The 17,811-nt window shown below is 37.8% G+C and overlaps 1 protein-coding gene across 1 annotated transcript in view; it reads right to left on the bottom strand.

Annotated features, from left to right (window-relative positions):
• The window catches only part of CHM (CHM Rab escort protein), a 152,440-nt gene that overhangs the window by 55,510 nt on the left and 79,119 nt on the right, over window positions 1-17,811 (bottom strand). The window contains 1 exon segment of the mRNA XM_045582361.1: window positions 7,721-7,798. Within this exon segment, the coding sequence (XP_045438317.1) occupies window positions 7,721-7,798 (78 nt within the window).

The following is a 17,811-nucleotide window of genomic DNA, read 5'->3' as shown; positions in this document are numbered from 1 at the left end:
GGGGATGTCCAACTGCCATTTAGGGACATCCCTCTCACAATCTAGGACCACAGGCTCCTTACTGTTCACCTGACTGACTGCCTGATCTCACCTAACTGCCCCTCCTGCAGGTATACTGGCCCCCAAAGCATGCCCCCCTCCCTTCAAGGCTGGTCGCCCCACACAGCCTGCTGCTCAGTTGTTTGGTTACCCCTCAGTAACCTCCCTGCCAGCCTGGTCGCCCCAAACAGCCTGTTTGGTCATCCATTTGGTTGTTTTGGATGCAATGGTCACTTAGCCTTTTATATATATAGATATAGATATTAACCCTTTGACAAAACGATTGTTTGCAAATATCTTCTCCCATTTGACCAGTTGCCTTTTTGTTTTGTCTCTTTCTTTTGCTGTGCAGATTTTTAGATTGATATAGTCCATTCACTTATTTTTGCCTTTATTTCCCTTGCTAAGTCATATTGATAAAATATTCTTTAAGATCAAGGTCCATAAGTTAAGTACCTATGTTTTCTTCTATATACAATAACTTATGTTTCAGATCTTATATTTAGGTGTTTGATCCATTTTGACTTAATTTTTGTATATGGGAACAGACAACAGTCTAATATCATTCTTTTGCATATGCCTTTCCAATTTTCCCAGCACTTTTATTGAAGATGCTTTCGTTTCCCCATTATATGGTTTGGCACTTTTGTAGAACATTACTTGCCCATATACAAGTGGGTTTATTTTGGGCTCTCATTTTTGTTCCATTGTTCTGTGTGTCTGTTTTTCTTCCAATACCATGCTGTTTAGATTATTGTCACTTAGTTGTATAACTTGAAGTCAGAGAGTGTGATCTCTCTGCCTTCGTTCTGTTTATTCAGGATTGTTTTTGGCTATTTTGGGTCTTTTGTGGATCCATATAAATTTAATAATATTTTGTATTATGTCATTAAAAATGTCATTGGAATTTTGATGTGGATTGCGTTAAGTATATATATTGTTTTAGGCAATATAGACAGTTTAAATATGTTGATTCTTTCAATCCATAAACATGGACTATGTTTCCATTTCATTGTGTTTTTTTTAAGTCTCTTAATAATCCTTTATAGTTTTCAGTATATAAGTCCATCATATCCTTTGTTTGGATTGCAAAAGCAATTGTTATTTATTTCTTTTTCTGAAATTTCATCATTTATTCATTGTTTTTGTTCATTGTTTCTAATAGCTTTTTAGTGGGGTCTTTAGAGTTTTCTATGTAAAGATTTGTGAAATATTGGCCTTAAATGACACATTAGATCAAATGGACATAATTGACATTTACAGAGCCTTTCATCCGGAACATCAGATTATACACTTTTCTTCAGTGCACATGGAACATTCTTAAGCATAGATCATATGTTAGACCACAAAACAAGCCTCAACAAATTTATGAAAATTAAAATCACACCAAGTGTATTCTCTGACTACAATGCTTTGAAATTAGAAATCAAGTGCAAAAAGTAAAAAAAACAAAAACAAAACCCCACAAATATATATAGAGTAAATGGATACTAGAAAAATGACTAAATTTTATATATATATATATATATATATATATATATATATATATATATATATATTTAATATTATTTTATTGATTTTTTTTTTTTGTTTTGTTTTTACAGAGAGGAAGGGAGAGGGATAGAGAGTTAGAAACATCGATGAGAGAGAAACATCAATCGGCTGCCTTCTACACACCCCTCACTGGGGATGTGCCTGCAACCAAGGTACATGCCCTTGACCAGAATCGAACCTGGAACCCCTGAGTCCACAGGCTGATGCTCTATCCACTGAGCCAAACTGGTTAGGGCTAAATTTAATATTTTTTAAAATAATTGTGTACTACTTTACAACTACATGTTCTTTTTCCAGCTATCTTGTTGCCTTCTAGCTGACCTTAAAGAATAGAAATAGAAATAGAAATAGAAATAGAAATAGAAATAGAAATAGGGTCAAAATAGAAAACATGAAATCAAAACATATATAGAGACCAATAAGAATGAGAACGTGACATAACAAAATTTTGGGGAGCAAAAGCAGTAATAAGAGGGAGATTTATATCATTATAGTCCTATCTTAAGAAATAAGAGTGCACTATAGGTAAATATGGAACTTGCCTCCTTCCACAACCACATCAAAATTACAAATAAATGACAAAACAACCACCATTAAGTACCATCTGAAATTTGGCTGAATGGAAGTGATAAAACTAGGAAATTAAAGAAGGCAGCATACCAAGACTAGTAGAAGGGGCAGAGATAGGTAACAGGCTAGTCCCATACCCACATGTGGCAAATAAAAATCAGTAGGGATATCTGGGCTGCAGAGGTTCCCCCTGAGGAGCAGGGTCCTAGCCTCATAACCCAGGGCTCCAGTGCCAAGAAGAGAAGTGCCCATAACTTCTGACTATAAAGCCCTAGCTGGTTTGGCTCAGTGGATAGAGCGTCAGCTTGTGGACTGAAGGGTCCCAAATTCGATTCCAGTCAAGGCACATGCCAGGGTTGCAAGCTTGAACCCCAATAGGGGGTGTGCAAGAGGCAGCCGAGCAATGACTTTCACTTATCATTGATGTTTCTATCTCTCCCTTCTTCTCTGAAATCTATCGGGTCTAGTAATAATTAATGTCGTTTTTAAACAGTCGTTTAAAATCTTGCTTGGCGTTGACTTGTATTGACAGAACCTTCAAACACGTGGTATCTACAGAACGTGTGAAGTGCAATTAACAAATTTTGCTTGAAAAAGTTTGTGTTTGGTTTGGTTTTTGTTGCAAAACTAGGGCTAAGAAGATGGCGGATGAAGAGCATATTCGGCACTGCATGCTTTACGAGTTCCAATTAGGAAGAAAAGCAAGTGAGGCTGCAAAAAACATCTGTAGTGCTTTTGGTCAAGATGCAGTTAGCGCCAGAAAATGCCAGCGTTGGTTTGAGAAATTTACCAAGGGAAATTTTTCGTTAGATGACAAGAGTGGTCGAGGCCGTGTGTCCAATTTTGATCAAGAAGCTCTTCAAGCTCTTTTGGTGCAAAATCCTCAAATTACCCAACAAGAGCTTGCGACAACTTTAAATTGTTCACAAAAAACAATTTCCAATCAATTGCGTGCACTTGGCAAAGTCCAAAAGTTTGGAAAATGGGTTCCTCATGAGTTGACCGACAACAACCGTAATCAAAGAGTCACAATTTGCAGTTCGCTCCTCTCTCGTCAAAACCGTTTGCCGTTTTTAGAGCAAATTGTTACCAGACATGAAAAATGGATGCTGTATGTTAATTTGAAAAGGCGGCCTCAATGGTTGGACAAAAATGAGGCTCCACAGCCCACGCCAAAACCTGACTTGCATGCGAAAAAAGTGATGCTCTGTGTTTGGTGGAATTTTAAAGGAATTCTTCATTATGAACTTTTACCATCTAACCAAACCATTACAAGTGCAGTGTATAATGCCCAATTGGAAAGGTTAGCCCAAGCTTTAAGAGAAAAAGAACCCGTGCTGATTAATCGGAAGGGAGTAATTCTTCACCATGATAATGTACAACCGCATACTGCAAGAATCACTGCTGAAAAACTGCTCCAGTTGGAATGGGAAGTTCTCCCTCAACCTGCATATTCTCCTGATATTGCCCCTTCCGATTACCATTTGTTTCGTTCTTTGCAAAACTTTCTTCTTGGAAAAAAATTTAATAATGAAGAATGCCTCAAAAATGCATTGACCGAATTTTTTGCATCAAAATCACAAGAATTTTACAACAGAGGGATTAAAATGCTTCCTGAGCGTTGGGCACAAGTAATAGAAAACAACGGCAACTATATTGTTGATTAAATTTTGTTGTATTGTTTAAATAAATTCGATTTAAAAAATTATTAAAAAACGACATTAATTATTACTATACCTAATATAAGAATATATATTTTTTAATTTAAAAATTTATTAAAACAACAACAAAAATGCAGCAGTGATTGAGGCTGAGTGAGATGGAGGCTGCTGAAGTCTTAGGCAATATCTATTAAGTGGCTTACTCTGGACTCACTCCCTCAGAGCTGCAGCACTAGGACAGCAGCTTAAAAGGCATAAGAGACATATGGGGAGGAACTGAATTGCCTGGTATCAAAGCAAGGGCTGGAGGGGCAGCTTTTGCCTAGACAAAAGTACTAGCATAGGCCCCTATTCCTTTGATGAGTCTTTCCACCACAGAGCCCACAGGCAGGAGCCATATTTGAGACTCCATCATCCTGGCTCACACTTTTGCCCTGTCCTGGTAATCCCTGAGACCTGCTCCAACCGATATTTAGGCCTATCCAAGGTATCTCTAGTGGCTTTTTCATAGAAATGACCTATCATGGCTCATGTTTCATATTTTACTAAAATCTCTCAAACAAGCAGCATTTGGCTTCAGCACAATCCATGCCTCTTGCTAAGTGGCCACTCCTGGGCAACTTCAAGCCCAGCACAAGTAGCAGCCATCTACAGATTACTTTGTAGCTCATGCTGGGAAGCCTTTGGCAGAACACAGGCAGTGGTTGACCTTGGTGTGCACCTTCTATGAGTCTCTAGAGACAGTACACCCTGTGGGCAGCTTCAGACCACATGAAAGCAGCATCCAACTACCTCCACAAGTGACACACTCAAGGGGTGGACTCAGCAGGTACCAGAACCCTGCTAAATCAGTCCTGCTCTATGGGGTGGGTCCCTGCAAAGCTAATCCTCCACAATGATAGGAGTTTGGTGGTCTCAGTCAGTCCTTGAAGCTGATCAGCTTTGGTTAAATCCCTTCCTTTGATGTTCCAACAGCAATCAAGGCTCAGTAAGAGGAAAGTGTAAGCCCACCTGGGGGGTGAACTTTGAGTGCCCAGCTTAGGTGATTAGGGAGGCTATGCCATTGGACACTACAGCACATCAACTACCTTAGCTCAATATACCAAGCCTGGAAGATGTAGCAGCTCTACCTAATACATAGAAACAAAATACAGGAGGCTGACAAAATGAGGAATCACATCACAAATGAAAGAAAAGAAAAAAAGAAAACTCCAGAAAAAGCACTAAAAATAATGGAGACAAGCAATCTACTAAGAATTCAAAACACTGGTTATAAGGACGCTCAATGAATGTAAAACCTCAATAGAATTAAAAAAAAGGACTAGTCAGAAATGAAGGATATACTAGATGAAATGAAGAATAATTGACAGGGAGAGTAGATGAAGCAGAGAATCAAATCAGCTATTTGGAATGTATGGAAGAAAAAAACAAAACACCCAATCAGAACTGCAAAAAAGAGGAAATACTCCCCCAAAATGAAAATAGTGTAAGGAGCCTTTGGAACAACTACAAGCATACCAAAACATTTGCATAATGGTGGTGCCTGAAGAAGAAGAGAAAGACCAAGAAATTTAAAATTTACTTGAAAAAATGATGATAGTAAACTTCCCTAACCTGGTGAAGGAAAAAGATATACAAGTATAGGAAGCACAGAGAGTCCTAAACATGAGGAAACCCAAAGATGCCCACACATCATAATTAAAACACCAAAGGTTAAAGACAAATAGACAGTCTTAAAAGTAGCAAGAGAAAAGCAGTTAGTTATATACAAGGGAGGTCCCATAAGAATATCAGTTTATTTCTAAAAAGAAAGTTTGAAGGCCAAGAGGGATTTACAAGAAATATTCAAAGTGAGGAAAAGCAAGGACCTATAGCCAAGATTACTCTACCTAGTAGAGCTATCATTTAGAAGTGAATGATATTTAAAGAGCTTAGCAGACAGAAAAAGGTAAAGGAGTTAATCACCATCAATGTTAAAGGGTCTTCTTTAAAAAGAAGAAAAAAACTAAAGATAAAAATATGAACAATTAAATGGCAATAAATATATTCTTTGAAAAGATTAATACAATTTACAAAGCATGGCAAGACTCACTAAGGAAAAATGAGAAAAGACACCTAATAAACAAAACCAGAAATTAGAGAGAAGTTACTGTAGACATCACCAAAATACAATGGATCATAAAAGAATACTATGAAGGACTGTATGCAATAAAATTCAATAACCTAGAAGAAATGGATGAGTTACTAGAAATATATAACCCTCTTAGACTGAATCATGAAGACCTGAAAAGCCTAAATAGACCGATCAATAGTGAAGAAATTAAAACAATCATCAAATACCTCTCCCAAAATAAAATTTAAAATAAAATTTAAGGACCAGGGGACTTCACTAGTGAATTCTACCAAACAGATTTGATACCTATTCTTCATTCAAACTCTTCCAAAATACTGAAGAAGAGGCAGTGCTTCCTAACATTTTATGAGACCAGCATAATCCTGATACCAAAACCCAGCAAGGATAACACATACACACACACACACACACACACACACACACACACACACACACACTGCAGACCAGTATCTTTGATGGATACAGATGCAAAAACCCTAAACAAAATATTATTAAATTTAATACAACACTTTGAAAAATAATATATGATGATCAAGTAGGGTTCACTGCAGAGCACAAAAACTGTATATGCAAATCGATCAATGTAATACACCACATTAACAAAACAAAGCATAAAAATCATAGGACCATATCAATAGATGCAGAAGAATAATTTGATAAGATACAACATCCATTTACTAGTATGATTAAAACACTCAATAAAATGGGTACAGAAGGAAAGTACCTCAACATAATAAAGGCAATATATGACAAATCCTCAGCTAATACCATACTCAATAGTGAAAAACTGAAAACTTTTCCTCTAAGATCAGAAATAAGACAGGGATGTCCATTCTCACCATTGTTATTCAACACAGCACTGGATGTCCTAGCCAGATCAATCAGGCAAGAGAAAAAAATAAAAGGCATCCTAAATGGTAATGAAGAACAATTTCTTTATATACCCATAAAAAGTTATATAAAAGATACATGTCAGTAGATTCTTAAGAACAAATAACAAAAAGGAAAATTTAAACAGATCCTAAATTTGATCCAATTGACTCATGTAAGTTTTAAGGTAAGAGATAACAATCGAAGACTATTTACTTAGTGTAATTCAGACAAGAGTATATCTTAGTATCTAAATAATAAATCCCAGAAAAAATGTTATTTAAATGTAAAAATGCACAGATAAATGATCCTCCACTTTATAAAAAAAATTTAAAAAGCAGGTATATTCTTATTTCAATCCTAAACCAGCCTGCAGGCCTGATGTGGTTGTAAAAGATTTTATCCTCAGATAACAGGGCAGCATAGTTTATGACAACAATCTACCTAAAAACTCATTAAAGTTTTTTTTCTTTTAGAGTGACATGCATTATCATCAGAGATTAATCTGATGAGTCTTTAGGTGAGCTTCATTTTTAAAAATGCAATAACAGAGGGCTTTGTTGTCATCTGATGAAAATCAATTAGAGGAGGTAAGGCCACAAGGAAAACTAAAATCACTCATCACCCACCCCCGGCAGCTGAAATGATTTGTCTTCCAAGGTTGGATGATCAGGAGCTATAGTCATATTGCAAGGAAATTAATTTAGTTTCTATATTCTGAACTCACTTTACTTGTTCTGGAGGATCTAAACACAAATTACTTTTAATCAAGGTTGATATGTTATTAACACCAAGGAGGATCTTTGAAGAATCATTTTTTAAAAATTGACTTTAGCATTTTTCACCTGTGCTTAGGGTGTAAATATATGAAGGTAACTTATATCATCCTTACTTTCTGGATTCTTTGTCCACAACAAGGCACTGAACTGAATGGCGAAGACAATATATTCCACCAAATACAGCACACATCCTAGAAAGAGAATAGGAAAATGAGAATTATGATTCTTAAGTTGAAAATTAAAGTAGCATTATTTTTTTAAGTATCTACATTTAATAATTGGTCTTACAGAAAAAGTACCTTGATAATTTGTTATTTTCTTTATCATGGTATTAAGAATATCTCAGAAGTAAGATTAGTGATATTCTGACACAACAAAAGTCCTACTGCTAATAATACATTGTGGAAACCTAGAATTGTGACCAAACCAAAAGTATCCCTAAGAAAGCTCAACTTTCTCTTTCCCCAACCCTTTCCCCACCTCCCACCCCCCAACCAACTACCAACTACCTAAGAAACACAGGCTATAAATAGTCTCAAGAGGTTATGTATAAGATCACCTCTGCAACAAAAGTGATGACAGAGAAGTCTTAAGGAGGAAACAAACAGGGAAAACAGAGAACTGAAATTAGAGCAGTAAGCACATGAATTAATGCTGGAGAAACACTAAGGAGTTAGCCTATCTCACGAATATAAGGGTTTGAGTTTTAATGCCCACCAAGGGAAAGGAGAGGTCTTGGGTTCCAAACAAGGAAGGGAAATGGGAAAGTAGATATTCTCTCATAATGTCTGGATCCTTAAAGGACTACACCTCAGTAAAAGTGATCTAGGGAAAAATTATTTACTAAAGAGGGAGAAAACAAAACAAAACAAAAAATGTTTTCTCTAAAGCCATGGGTGGAGGATGATTATACATCTATATTTATAACCAGTAGTCTGTCCTCACACAGGTTGAAAGTGTGAAATTACATTACTACATTACCCATGAAACCTTGACAAATAAAATAGCATGAAAAGTGGTTCTGGGTCAGTTATATCCCTGGAGTCTTGGTAAAAGCAATATTATCTCAACCCAGGCCAAGTGAGATTGCCTCAAATTGAGTCCCCCTATGATGAGTTTATAATCCAAAATTATACAACAGATAAAGAAACATATCTTATCCTGAGTGAGAATTAACAGACATGACAAACAGGAGAATTAGACTCTCAACAACTGTATTTAGCTAGTAAGACTATCAGACAGAGGCTATGAGTAGCCTTAAAAGGTATGAGTTAAAAATATAAGAATAATGTGGTAGGATGAATAATGCCATCACAAATGATGTTCACATTCTAATCTCTAAAACCCGTGGATATGTTCCTTTACAAAGCAAGAAAAACCAAATTAAGTATCTTCAGAAAAGAAAATTAACTTCATTATCACAGTAGATGCAATGTACAAAATTAATTTTCTTGAGAAAGGGAAATTAATCTGATTATCCCAGTGGAAGGAATGTCATTACAAAGGTACTAAAAAAGGAAGCAGGGTGCTCAAAGTCAGAGAAGCTCATGACAGCAGTGCAATTGCAGAACAGTGGAGAGAGAACGAACCACTGGAAAACTGGTTTTGAGACAATATATTGTAATTATATCCCTGTTTTACACCATGTTCAGAATCAAAACCAGGTAGATGAAAGGCATACATATAAAAGGGGAAACTTTTAGAAAAAAAATATAGGTGGATATATTTTGGGGCTCACGGGAAATATTTCTTTAAAAAGATACAAAAATAAAAATCATTAAAAAAGAAAAAAAAGAAAAAATGGCCCAGATTCCACAATAGTGGCAGAGTAAGTGAAAACTACAGTGACATGCTCCTAGGCACAAACTAGAATTACACTAAAATACAGAAATACCATCCTGAAAAATCAACTGAATACTAGCTGGACAGAACCAGTATAACCAAGGACGAAAAGTGGAGACCACATAGATACTGGTATGAAGTGAAGAGGTGAAAAAGGGCTGGCCTGGTTCCTACAGGCAGCAGCCGAAGTTCCAGAGGGCTGTCTCAGCTGTGGAGGGTTCCCACTAAGAACTCTTGCGTCTAAACCCCAAGCTGGGTTCCAAGCCCAGAGCACCAGGACTGAGAGAGTTGTCCTCAGAACATCTGGTTGTGAAAAGCAACTGGGGTGCTGTGTGCCAGAGAGAGATGACTTGAAATGTAGGCAATCTCTTTAAAAGGCCAATGCACAAAATTTTGTGTGCAGCTACTCACCTGGGACTTTGGCAAAAGGAGAGTAAAGGGACGGCAAAGGAAGGACAGAGTGGACTGGAGCAGGGTGAGCAAAAGCCAGGGGTGGGGTGCTAGGGTTAGAACTTGGAAGGCAGACACCCAGGTTTTCTGTCCTGAGTCATTCCCTCATACGTTAGAAAAACATCTTTCTCCAGTGGACCTTTACTATCCAGGTGGCTTTTGCCTGGCATTTTGGTTAAAAGATGAGGATAATAATCAGCCTGCAGGGAGAAGCTATTGTTCCATCCAGTTGGAAAAACTCCTCCTAGTCTATGGTCTATAGCCAAAGGCTATTCAAGACTGAATAACAATCAGACTGAAGGTACAGATGGGTCTCTGGAGGCTATGATTCTCTGGATGATCTAATTTGGGGCTAGGGCTCCAAAAAGAAGACCTTGGTGAACATCTTGGTTCTTTCCAAAGGCACTGAGCCCCAGCAGAAGGAACTACAAGATGTGGATTGCTGATACCTTCAAACAGGGTACTCTGGGCCAGTCATAAACAGCATCTGATGTTGTCCTGGACTAGAGATTGGGAGTCATAGTAGATTTACCTGATACACAGACAAAAACCCAAACAGGCAGCCAAAATAGGGAGACAAAAAAAAACAACAAAACAAAACAAAACAAAACAAAACAAACAAACAAAAAACAAGCTCTAAATGAAAGAACAAGAGAATTTTCCAGAAGATCTAAATGAAATAGAGATAAGAAATTTATCAAACATAGAGTTCAGAATAATGATGGCAAAGATGACCAACAGCATGAGAAAAGATATAGTAACTATGAAGAATTATATAGCACTAATAAAGAACACAGTGGAAGGAATACAGAGCAGATTAAGGAAAACTGAGGATCAGATCAGTAAATTAGAAGACAGGGTAGGAAAAAAATCACTCAGAGAACAAAAAATAAAAACAATTGAAAAATAGGAAGACAAGAGCAGCAGGCAGAGGAAGCACAGGGCTGGAGGGGCTGGAGAAGTCAATGGAAAAAATACCCTCAGGTAAGCATTAAACAAATTGAAAACAGTGTGGATAACAGAATTTTTATTTTTTTAATTTATTTTTAAAAATATTTTTTATTGATTTTTTTACAGAGAGGAAGGGAGAGGGATAGAGAGTTAGAAACATCGATGAGAGAGAAACATCGACCAGCCACCACTTGCACACCCCCTTACTGGGGATGTGCCTGCAACCAATGTACATGCCCTTGACCGGAATCGAACCTGGGACGCTTCAGTCCACAGAACAACACTCTATCCACTGAGCCAAACCAGTTTCGGTGGATAACAGAATTTTTTTAAAAATCCTCATTCGAGGGAGAAGCCAAGATGGCAGTATAGGTAAACACCTAAACTACTGCCTCCCACCACAATTTTAAAACTACAAGTAAATGATAAAACAAACTACATCCAGAACCACAGGAAAGCTGGCTGAGTGGAAATTCTACAACTAGAAAGAAAGAGGAAAGCACAAGGAGAATCAGAGGAGCTGCAAAAGGCTGAGGTATGGAGAAATGCACATAGGTGGCTGAGTGCCTGGCTGGCTTTCACTAGTGGGAAGGAGACAAAAGCTCCTGACTGTGCTGAACTCCAGTTCCGACTGCACCAAATCCCAGTTCCTGGTGAGACCCTAGAGATCCAGGCTTATACGGGAGGAATCTGGACTGTCCAGTGGAAACTCAGGGGAGCCACAGAAGGCAGAGGTATGGAGGCGTGTGCGTGTGTGAAGAGAGGACTGCCTGCTGAGTGCGCCACTGGCTTTCTCTAGCAGGTGGGAAATGGAAGCTACCCACTATGCTGAACTCCAGTTGCAGGTGAGAATCTGGGAATCCAGATTCATTGGGGGAGAAACTGGACTGTCTAGCAATGCTTGAAACTCGAGGGAAGCTTACCCTTAGAGGTGCTTGCAGTGATTACTAAGGGGTACTGAGACCCAGGAGCCTTATAGGGCAGGGCTGATGGGAAGCCAAGACTGTCTGTTCATCCCTGAAACTCCGCCCCATCTAAGTTGAGAACAGAGGCTTTTGCAATTTTGCAAGTCTTGTCTCATAAGGCTGTCTCCAACACAGAAGTTCTCCAGGCATAGACACAGCTGATCCTCATAGCCAATTGGCCTGGAAGTCAATTCCTCCCAGTGATACCAACAACAATCAAGACTTAACTAGAACAAGGCTGTACACACAGTCCACAAAGGGGTGCACCAAGAATGTTCACCTCAGGTAACTGGGGAGGCTGACCCACTGGGCTATATAGGACACCTAGCACACAAAGCTACAGTACCAACTCAGGGAAGCAGTGAAAATTTGGAGACAAAGAAGCAGATCACAAACAAAAGACATGGAGAAAAACAAATGACTGGATATAGAGTTCAAAACCATGGTTATAAGGTTTTTTAAGAATTTTCTAGAAAAGGCTGATAAATTTAGCGAGACCCTCAAGGATATGAAAAAGGACCAACTAGAAATTAAACATACAGTGACTGAAATAAAAAATATTACACAAAAACCTAACAGCAGGCTAGAGGAACACAAGAATCAAGTCAAAGATTTGAAGTACAAAGTAGCAAAAAAAACCACACAAAACAAAACAAACAAACAAACAAACAAACAAAAAATACCCAACCATAAAAGCAAAAAGCAAAAAGATTCCAAAAATATGAACATAGTGTAAGGAGCGTCTGGAACACAACTTCAAGGGTACCAACATCCGAATCATGGGGGTGCCAGAAGAAGAGAGAGAGCAAGATACTAAAAACCTATTTGAAGAAATAATTATAGCAAACTTCCCCCACCTGGTGAAAGAAATAGACTAACAAGTTCAGAAAGTGCAGAGAACCCCAAACAAAGGAATCCAAAGAGGACCACACCAAGACACAATATAATTAAAATGCCAAGAGCAAAAGACAAAGAGAGAATCTTAAGAGCAGCAAGAGAAAAACAGTTAATTACCTACAAGGGAGCACCCATACTATTGTCAGATGATTTCTCAGCAGAAACTGTGCAGGCCAGATGGGACTGGCAAGAAATATTCAACGTGATGAATAGCAAGAACCTACAACCAAGATTACTCTACCCAGCAAAGTTATCATTCAGAATTGAAGGTTAGATAAAGATCTCCACAGATAAGAAAAAGCTAAAGGAATTCATCATCACCAAACCAGTATTATATGAAATGCTGAAAGGTATTCTTTAAGAAAAGGAGGAAGAAAAAGATAAAGATAAAAACTATGAACAACAAATACATATCTATCAAAAAGTGAATCTAAAAATCAAGTGAATTAAAAATCTGATGAACAGAATAAACTGGTGAATATAATAGAATCAGGGGCATAGAAAGGTAGTGGACTGAAAATTCTCTGGGGTAAAGGGGTGTGGGAGGTGTGGGAAGAGACTGGACAAAAATCGTACAACTATGGATGAGACAGTGCGGGGGAGGTAAGGGCAGAGGGTGGGGTGGGAACTGGGTGGAGAGGAGCTATTGGGGGAAAATAGGAACAATTGTAATAATCTGAACAATAAAGATTTATTAAATTAAAAAAATAAAATCCTCATTCAAGTATATCTTTCCATTGGGAAAAAAACAAACAAAAGAAAAACAAAAATAAAATAGGAAGACAGCTTAAGGTAACTATGGGATAGCATGAAATGTAACAATATTCTCATAATAGGTGCTATAAGGGTAAGAAAATGAGCAAGTGATAGAAAACATGTTTGAAAAAAATAATGCCAGAAAACTTCCCTGACCTGGTGAAAAAAAAGTCACACAAGTTCAGGAGGCACTGTGAGTTCCAAGCAAGAAGAACCCAAATAGGTCCATGCCCAGACACATCATAATTAAAATGTCAAAAATTAAGGACAAAGAGAATCTTAATGGAAACAAGACAAAAGAAACCTGTTACCTAGAAAGGAGCTCCCATAAGGTTGTCAGTTGATTTCTCATCAGGAACTCAACAGGCCAGAACGAAATGGCATGGAAATATTCAAGGTAATGAAAAGCAATGATCTCGCCGAAGCCAGTTTGGCTCAGTGATAGAGCATTGGACTGCGGACTGAAAGGTCCCGGGTTCGATTCCGGTCAAGGGCATGTACATTGGTTGCGGGCACATCCCCGGTTGGGGGTGTGCAGGAGGCAGCTGGTCAATGTTTCTCTCTCATCCACGTTTCTAGCTCTCTATCTCTCTCCCTTCCTCCTCTCTGTAAAATATCAATAAAATATATTTAAAAAAAAAAAAAGAAAGAAAAGAAAAGCAATGATCTGAAACCAAGATTACTATGTTCAGGAAAGCCATCATTCAAAGTACATGGTGAAATAGTGTCCCAGAACAACAATAACAACAATAACAAAAAAGGCTAAAGGATTGAATACCATCAAACCAGCACTGCAAAAATGCTAAAGTTAGTGCTATCAGGAAAAAAAAAAAAAAAAAAAAAAAAAAAAAAAAAAAATATATATATATATATATATATATATATATATATATATATATATATATATAGAGAGAGAGAGAGAGAGAGAGAGAGAGAGAGAGAAAGAATAAATTGGCACCTATCAATAATAACCTTAAACGTAAATAGATTAAATACTCCAACCAAACGATGTGGAGTGGCTGAATGAATATGAAAACATATGACCCAAATATATGCTGTCTAAAGAGACCCACCTCAGAACAAAAGGCTCACACAGGATGAGAGTGAAGGGATGGGGAAAAAACTCCATGCAAATGGAAAGAAACAAAAAACTGGCATAGCTATACTCCTATCTGACAAAATAGACTTCAAAATGAAGGCCATCCTAAGACACAATAAAGGTCACTACATAATACTAAAAGGATCAATCCAATAAGAGGATATAATCTGATAAACATATATACACCAAATTTAGGAGCACCTAAATACATTTTTTTTAAAAACAACACTTATGGAGGACTTTAAGGGAGAGATCGAGAGCAGAACAGTCATAGTATGGGACTTTAATACCCCAATGACTTCATTGGATAGCTCTTCCAGATAAAAAATCAACAAGAAAACAGTAACTCTAAAGGACACACTGGATCAGATGGATTTAATTGACATAGAACATTTCACCTCAAAAGTGCAGAATACACATTCTTCTCAAGTTCACATAGGTCATTCTCAAAGATAGAACACATGTTAGAACACAAAAGTGTTTACAAGTTCAAGAAGATTAAAATCATATGAAGTATCTTCTCAGATCACAATGGAATGAAATTAGAAAAAAACTATAATAAAAACACTCATGTTCACCATGGAATACTATGCAGCAGTGAAAAAGAAGGATTTCTTACTCTTTGTGACAGCATGGAGGGACCTGGAGAGTGTTATGCTATGTGTAATAAGCCAGTGAGAGAAAGACCAGTATCACATAATCTTACTCATACTTGGAAATCTAAGAACAAAATAAACTGATGAATAAAAGAGATATAAAGACATAGAAGCAAGGAACAGACTGTTGAATCTCAGAGGGAAGTTAAGGGTGGGTGGATGAGTGGGAAAGATCAACCAAAGAACTTGTATGCATATATGCATAACCCATGGACACAGATAATAGTGTAGTGAAGAACTGGGGTGGGAGTGGGTGAAGGCCACCAGGCGTTAATGGGGGGGGAAAGGGACATGTAATACTATCAACAATAAAGATTAAAAAAACAATAAAATGTCAAATGGGTAAAAACAAACAAACAAACAAACAAATAAATAAAAGGGTACTTCTTGGGGAAAATTTTTGAGAAAATGAAATACTGTAAAGTTATAAACATCTGGACAACAAAGAAAGTGAAAAGAAACACCACACACTAGGAATGATATGTGCAAATATCTTAAAAATTGTTTTTTTTTAAATATCAGTTTGAACAACAATTTGGCAGTATCAAGTAAAGTTGAAGATGTACACATCTACCGTGCAGCAATTCTACTGATAGGGAGAACTATTACAAAACCTATTATACATATACTAGAGGCCCGAGGCATGATATTTGTGCACTCGGGGGTACCTAAGTCCAGCCTGCACCTCTCGCAGACTGGGAACCCTTGAGGGATGGCTGACTGACCGTAGCAGAAGGACATCCTTAGTGCTGTCTCAGAAGTGGGAGAGGCTCCTACCACCGCCAATGTGCTCACCAGCCATGAGCCTGGCTTCTGGCTGAGTGGTGCCCTTCTGGCTCTCTGACATCCCCCGAGGGGTCCCAGATTGCGGTAGGGTGCAGGCCAGGCCAAGGGACCCCACTGGTGCACAATTGGGACTGGGGAGAGATGTAGGAGGTTGGCCAGTGGGGAGGGACTGTGGGAGGGCTTCAGGGCATGTCCAGCCCATCTTGCTCAGTACTGATTGGCTGGACCCAGAAGCAAGCTAACCTTCCGGTCAGAGTGTTTGGCCTCTGGTGGTCACTGCATGTCATAGCGACTGGTCAACTGCCCCCTGGTGGTCAGTGCATGTCATATCAAGCAGTTGAGTGGCCTTAGCATATCATTAGCATATTCTGCGTTGATTGGTTGAATGGCCGACCTGTTGACAGGGCACTTAGCATATTAGATTTTATTATATAGCATACCAGAAGATGGTATAAAAATACTTGTTGCTATATTGCTTTTAAACAGCATAGTATAGTTTTTACGAGGAAAGATTCTGACTGCTCGAGTTCATTTTCCGAGGTGTTCCATCTACTGGCTGTTTAACTTTTAACAAGGTATTTAGCCTCTCTGCAGCCTATTTTCTCATCTATATGGTGAGAATGATAGCATTTACCTCATAGAAGATTTTTTGGTGGATTAAACCAGTTAATGTTTATAAAGAAGATAAACAGTGCCTGGCACGAAATAAGAATTACATAAGCATCTGTTAATTATATAAATATAAATACATATATATATATATATATATATATACACACACACACACACACACACATATGTATATATATGTTTAACTTTTAACACACATATATGTACATATATATACATACATATATATATATGTTTAACTTTTAAATGCATATACATATAATCACATGACACAACTATCCATCAATAGGAAAGTGGACAAAATAAAATGTGCTATGTTCATACGTGTAATAAAGAATTTAACCTGGTCTGGTCCACAAAGAGGTCTTGCATTAGTCCTCAACATTTGGAAGGTCAACTCTAAGTCCTAGAAATGCCAAGTCTGAAAGGAGTGCCTTGGATCATCAGAGAGTCTAACAAAATGACCATGCTAGACAGTCTTAGGATGGGGTCTCGCCATGCCAGAAAAACTAATAGTGTGATTTAGGTTGGAGGCTTTGGATCATGTGGTATCATCAGTCAATTTCCAGTGAAGATGGAGACTGAGATCAACCTCATGGGCCATCATTCATGCCTGAGTGATGAAACTCAAATAAAAATTCGGAACACTGAAGCTCTTGCGAACATCGCTGGTTGGCCATGCTCTGTGAATATTGTTACACATCAATTCCAGAAGGGTAACACTGTCCTGAATACAAGGGACGAGAAAAACTGGAATCTCCACTTTTAGAACACCCCTGTACTCCATCCATTGCACTTGATGACTTGACTGTTTTCAATCAATACCCATTCCCTGTAATAAAGCATAACTGTAAGTGTAAGAGCCTTTAGTGAGTCCTTGGAGTTCTTCTAATGAACTATTGAACCTGAGAGGGTTTGGGGGACTTCCCCATACTTGCAGTTGATGTCAGAATTAAGGGCAGATTTTTTGCAACTGTAACCCATAACTGTACAGTTGATTTAACATCTCACATTGTACAATGGAATGTTGTAAGCAATTTAAATGAATGAATTACAGTCCAATCTATTAACATGAATAAATGGAAAAATTGTAAAAAATTAATGATAAAGCACGCTGGAGAAGAATATGTCCAGGGTAGCAATTTTCAACCTTTTTCATTTCATGGCAAACA

This window comes from Pipistrellus kuhlii, unplaced genomic scaffold, assembly GCF_014108245.1.
Source record: "Pipistrellus kuhlii isolate mPipKuh1 unplaced genomic scaffold, mPipKuh1.p scaffold_m20_p_16, whole genome shotgun sequence".
Taxonomy (NCBI): Eukaryota; Metazoa; Chordata; class Mammalia; order Chiroptera; family Vespertilionidae; genus Pipistrellus; species Pipistrellus kuhlii.
Note: the sequence above shows the minus strand (reverse complement) of the source record. Positions and strands in the feature narration are given on the sequence as shown.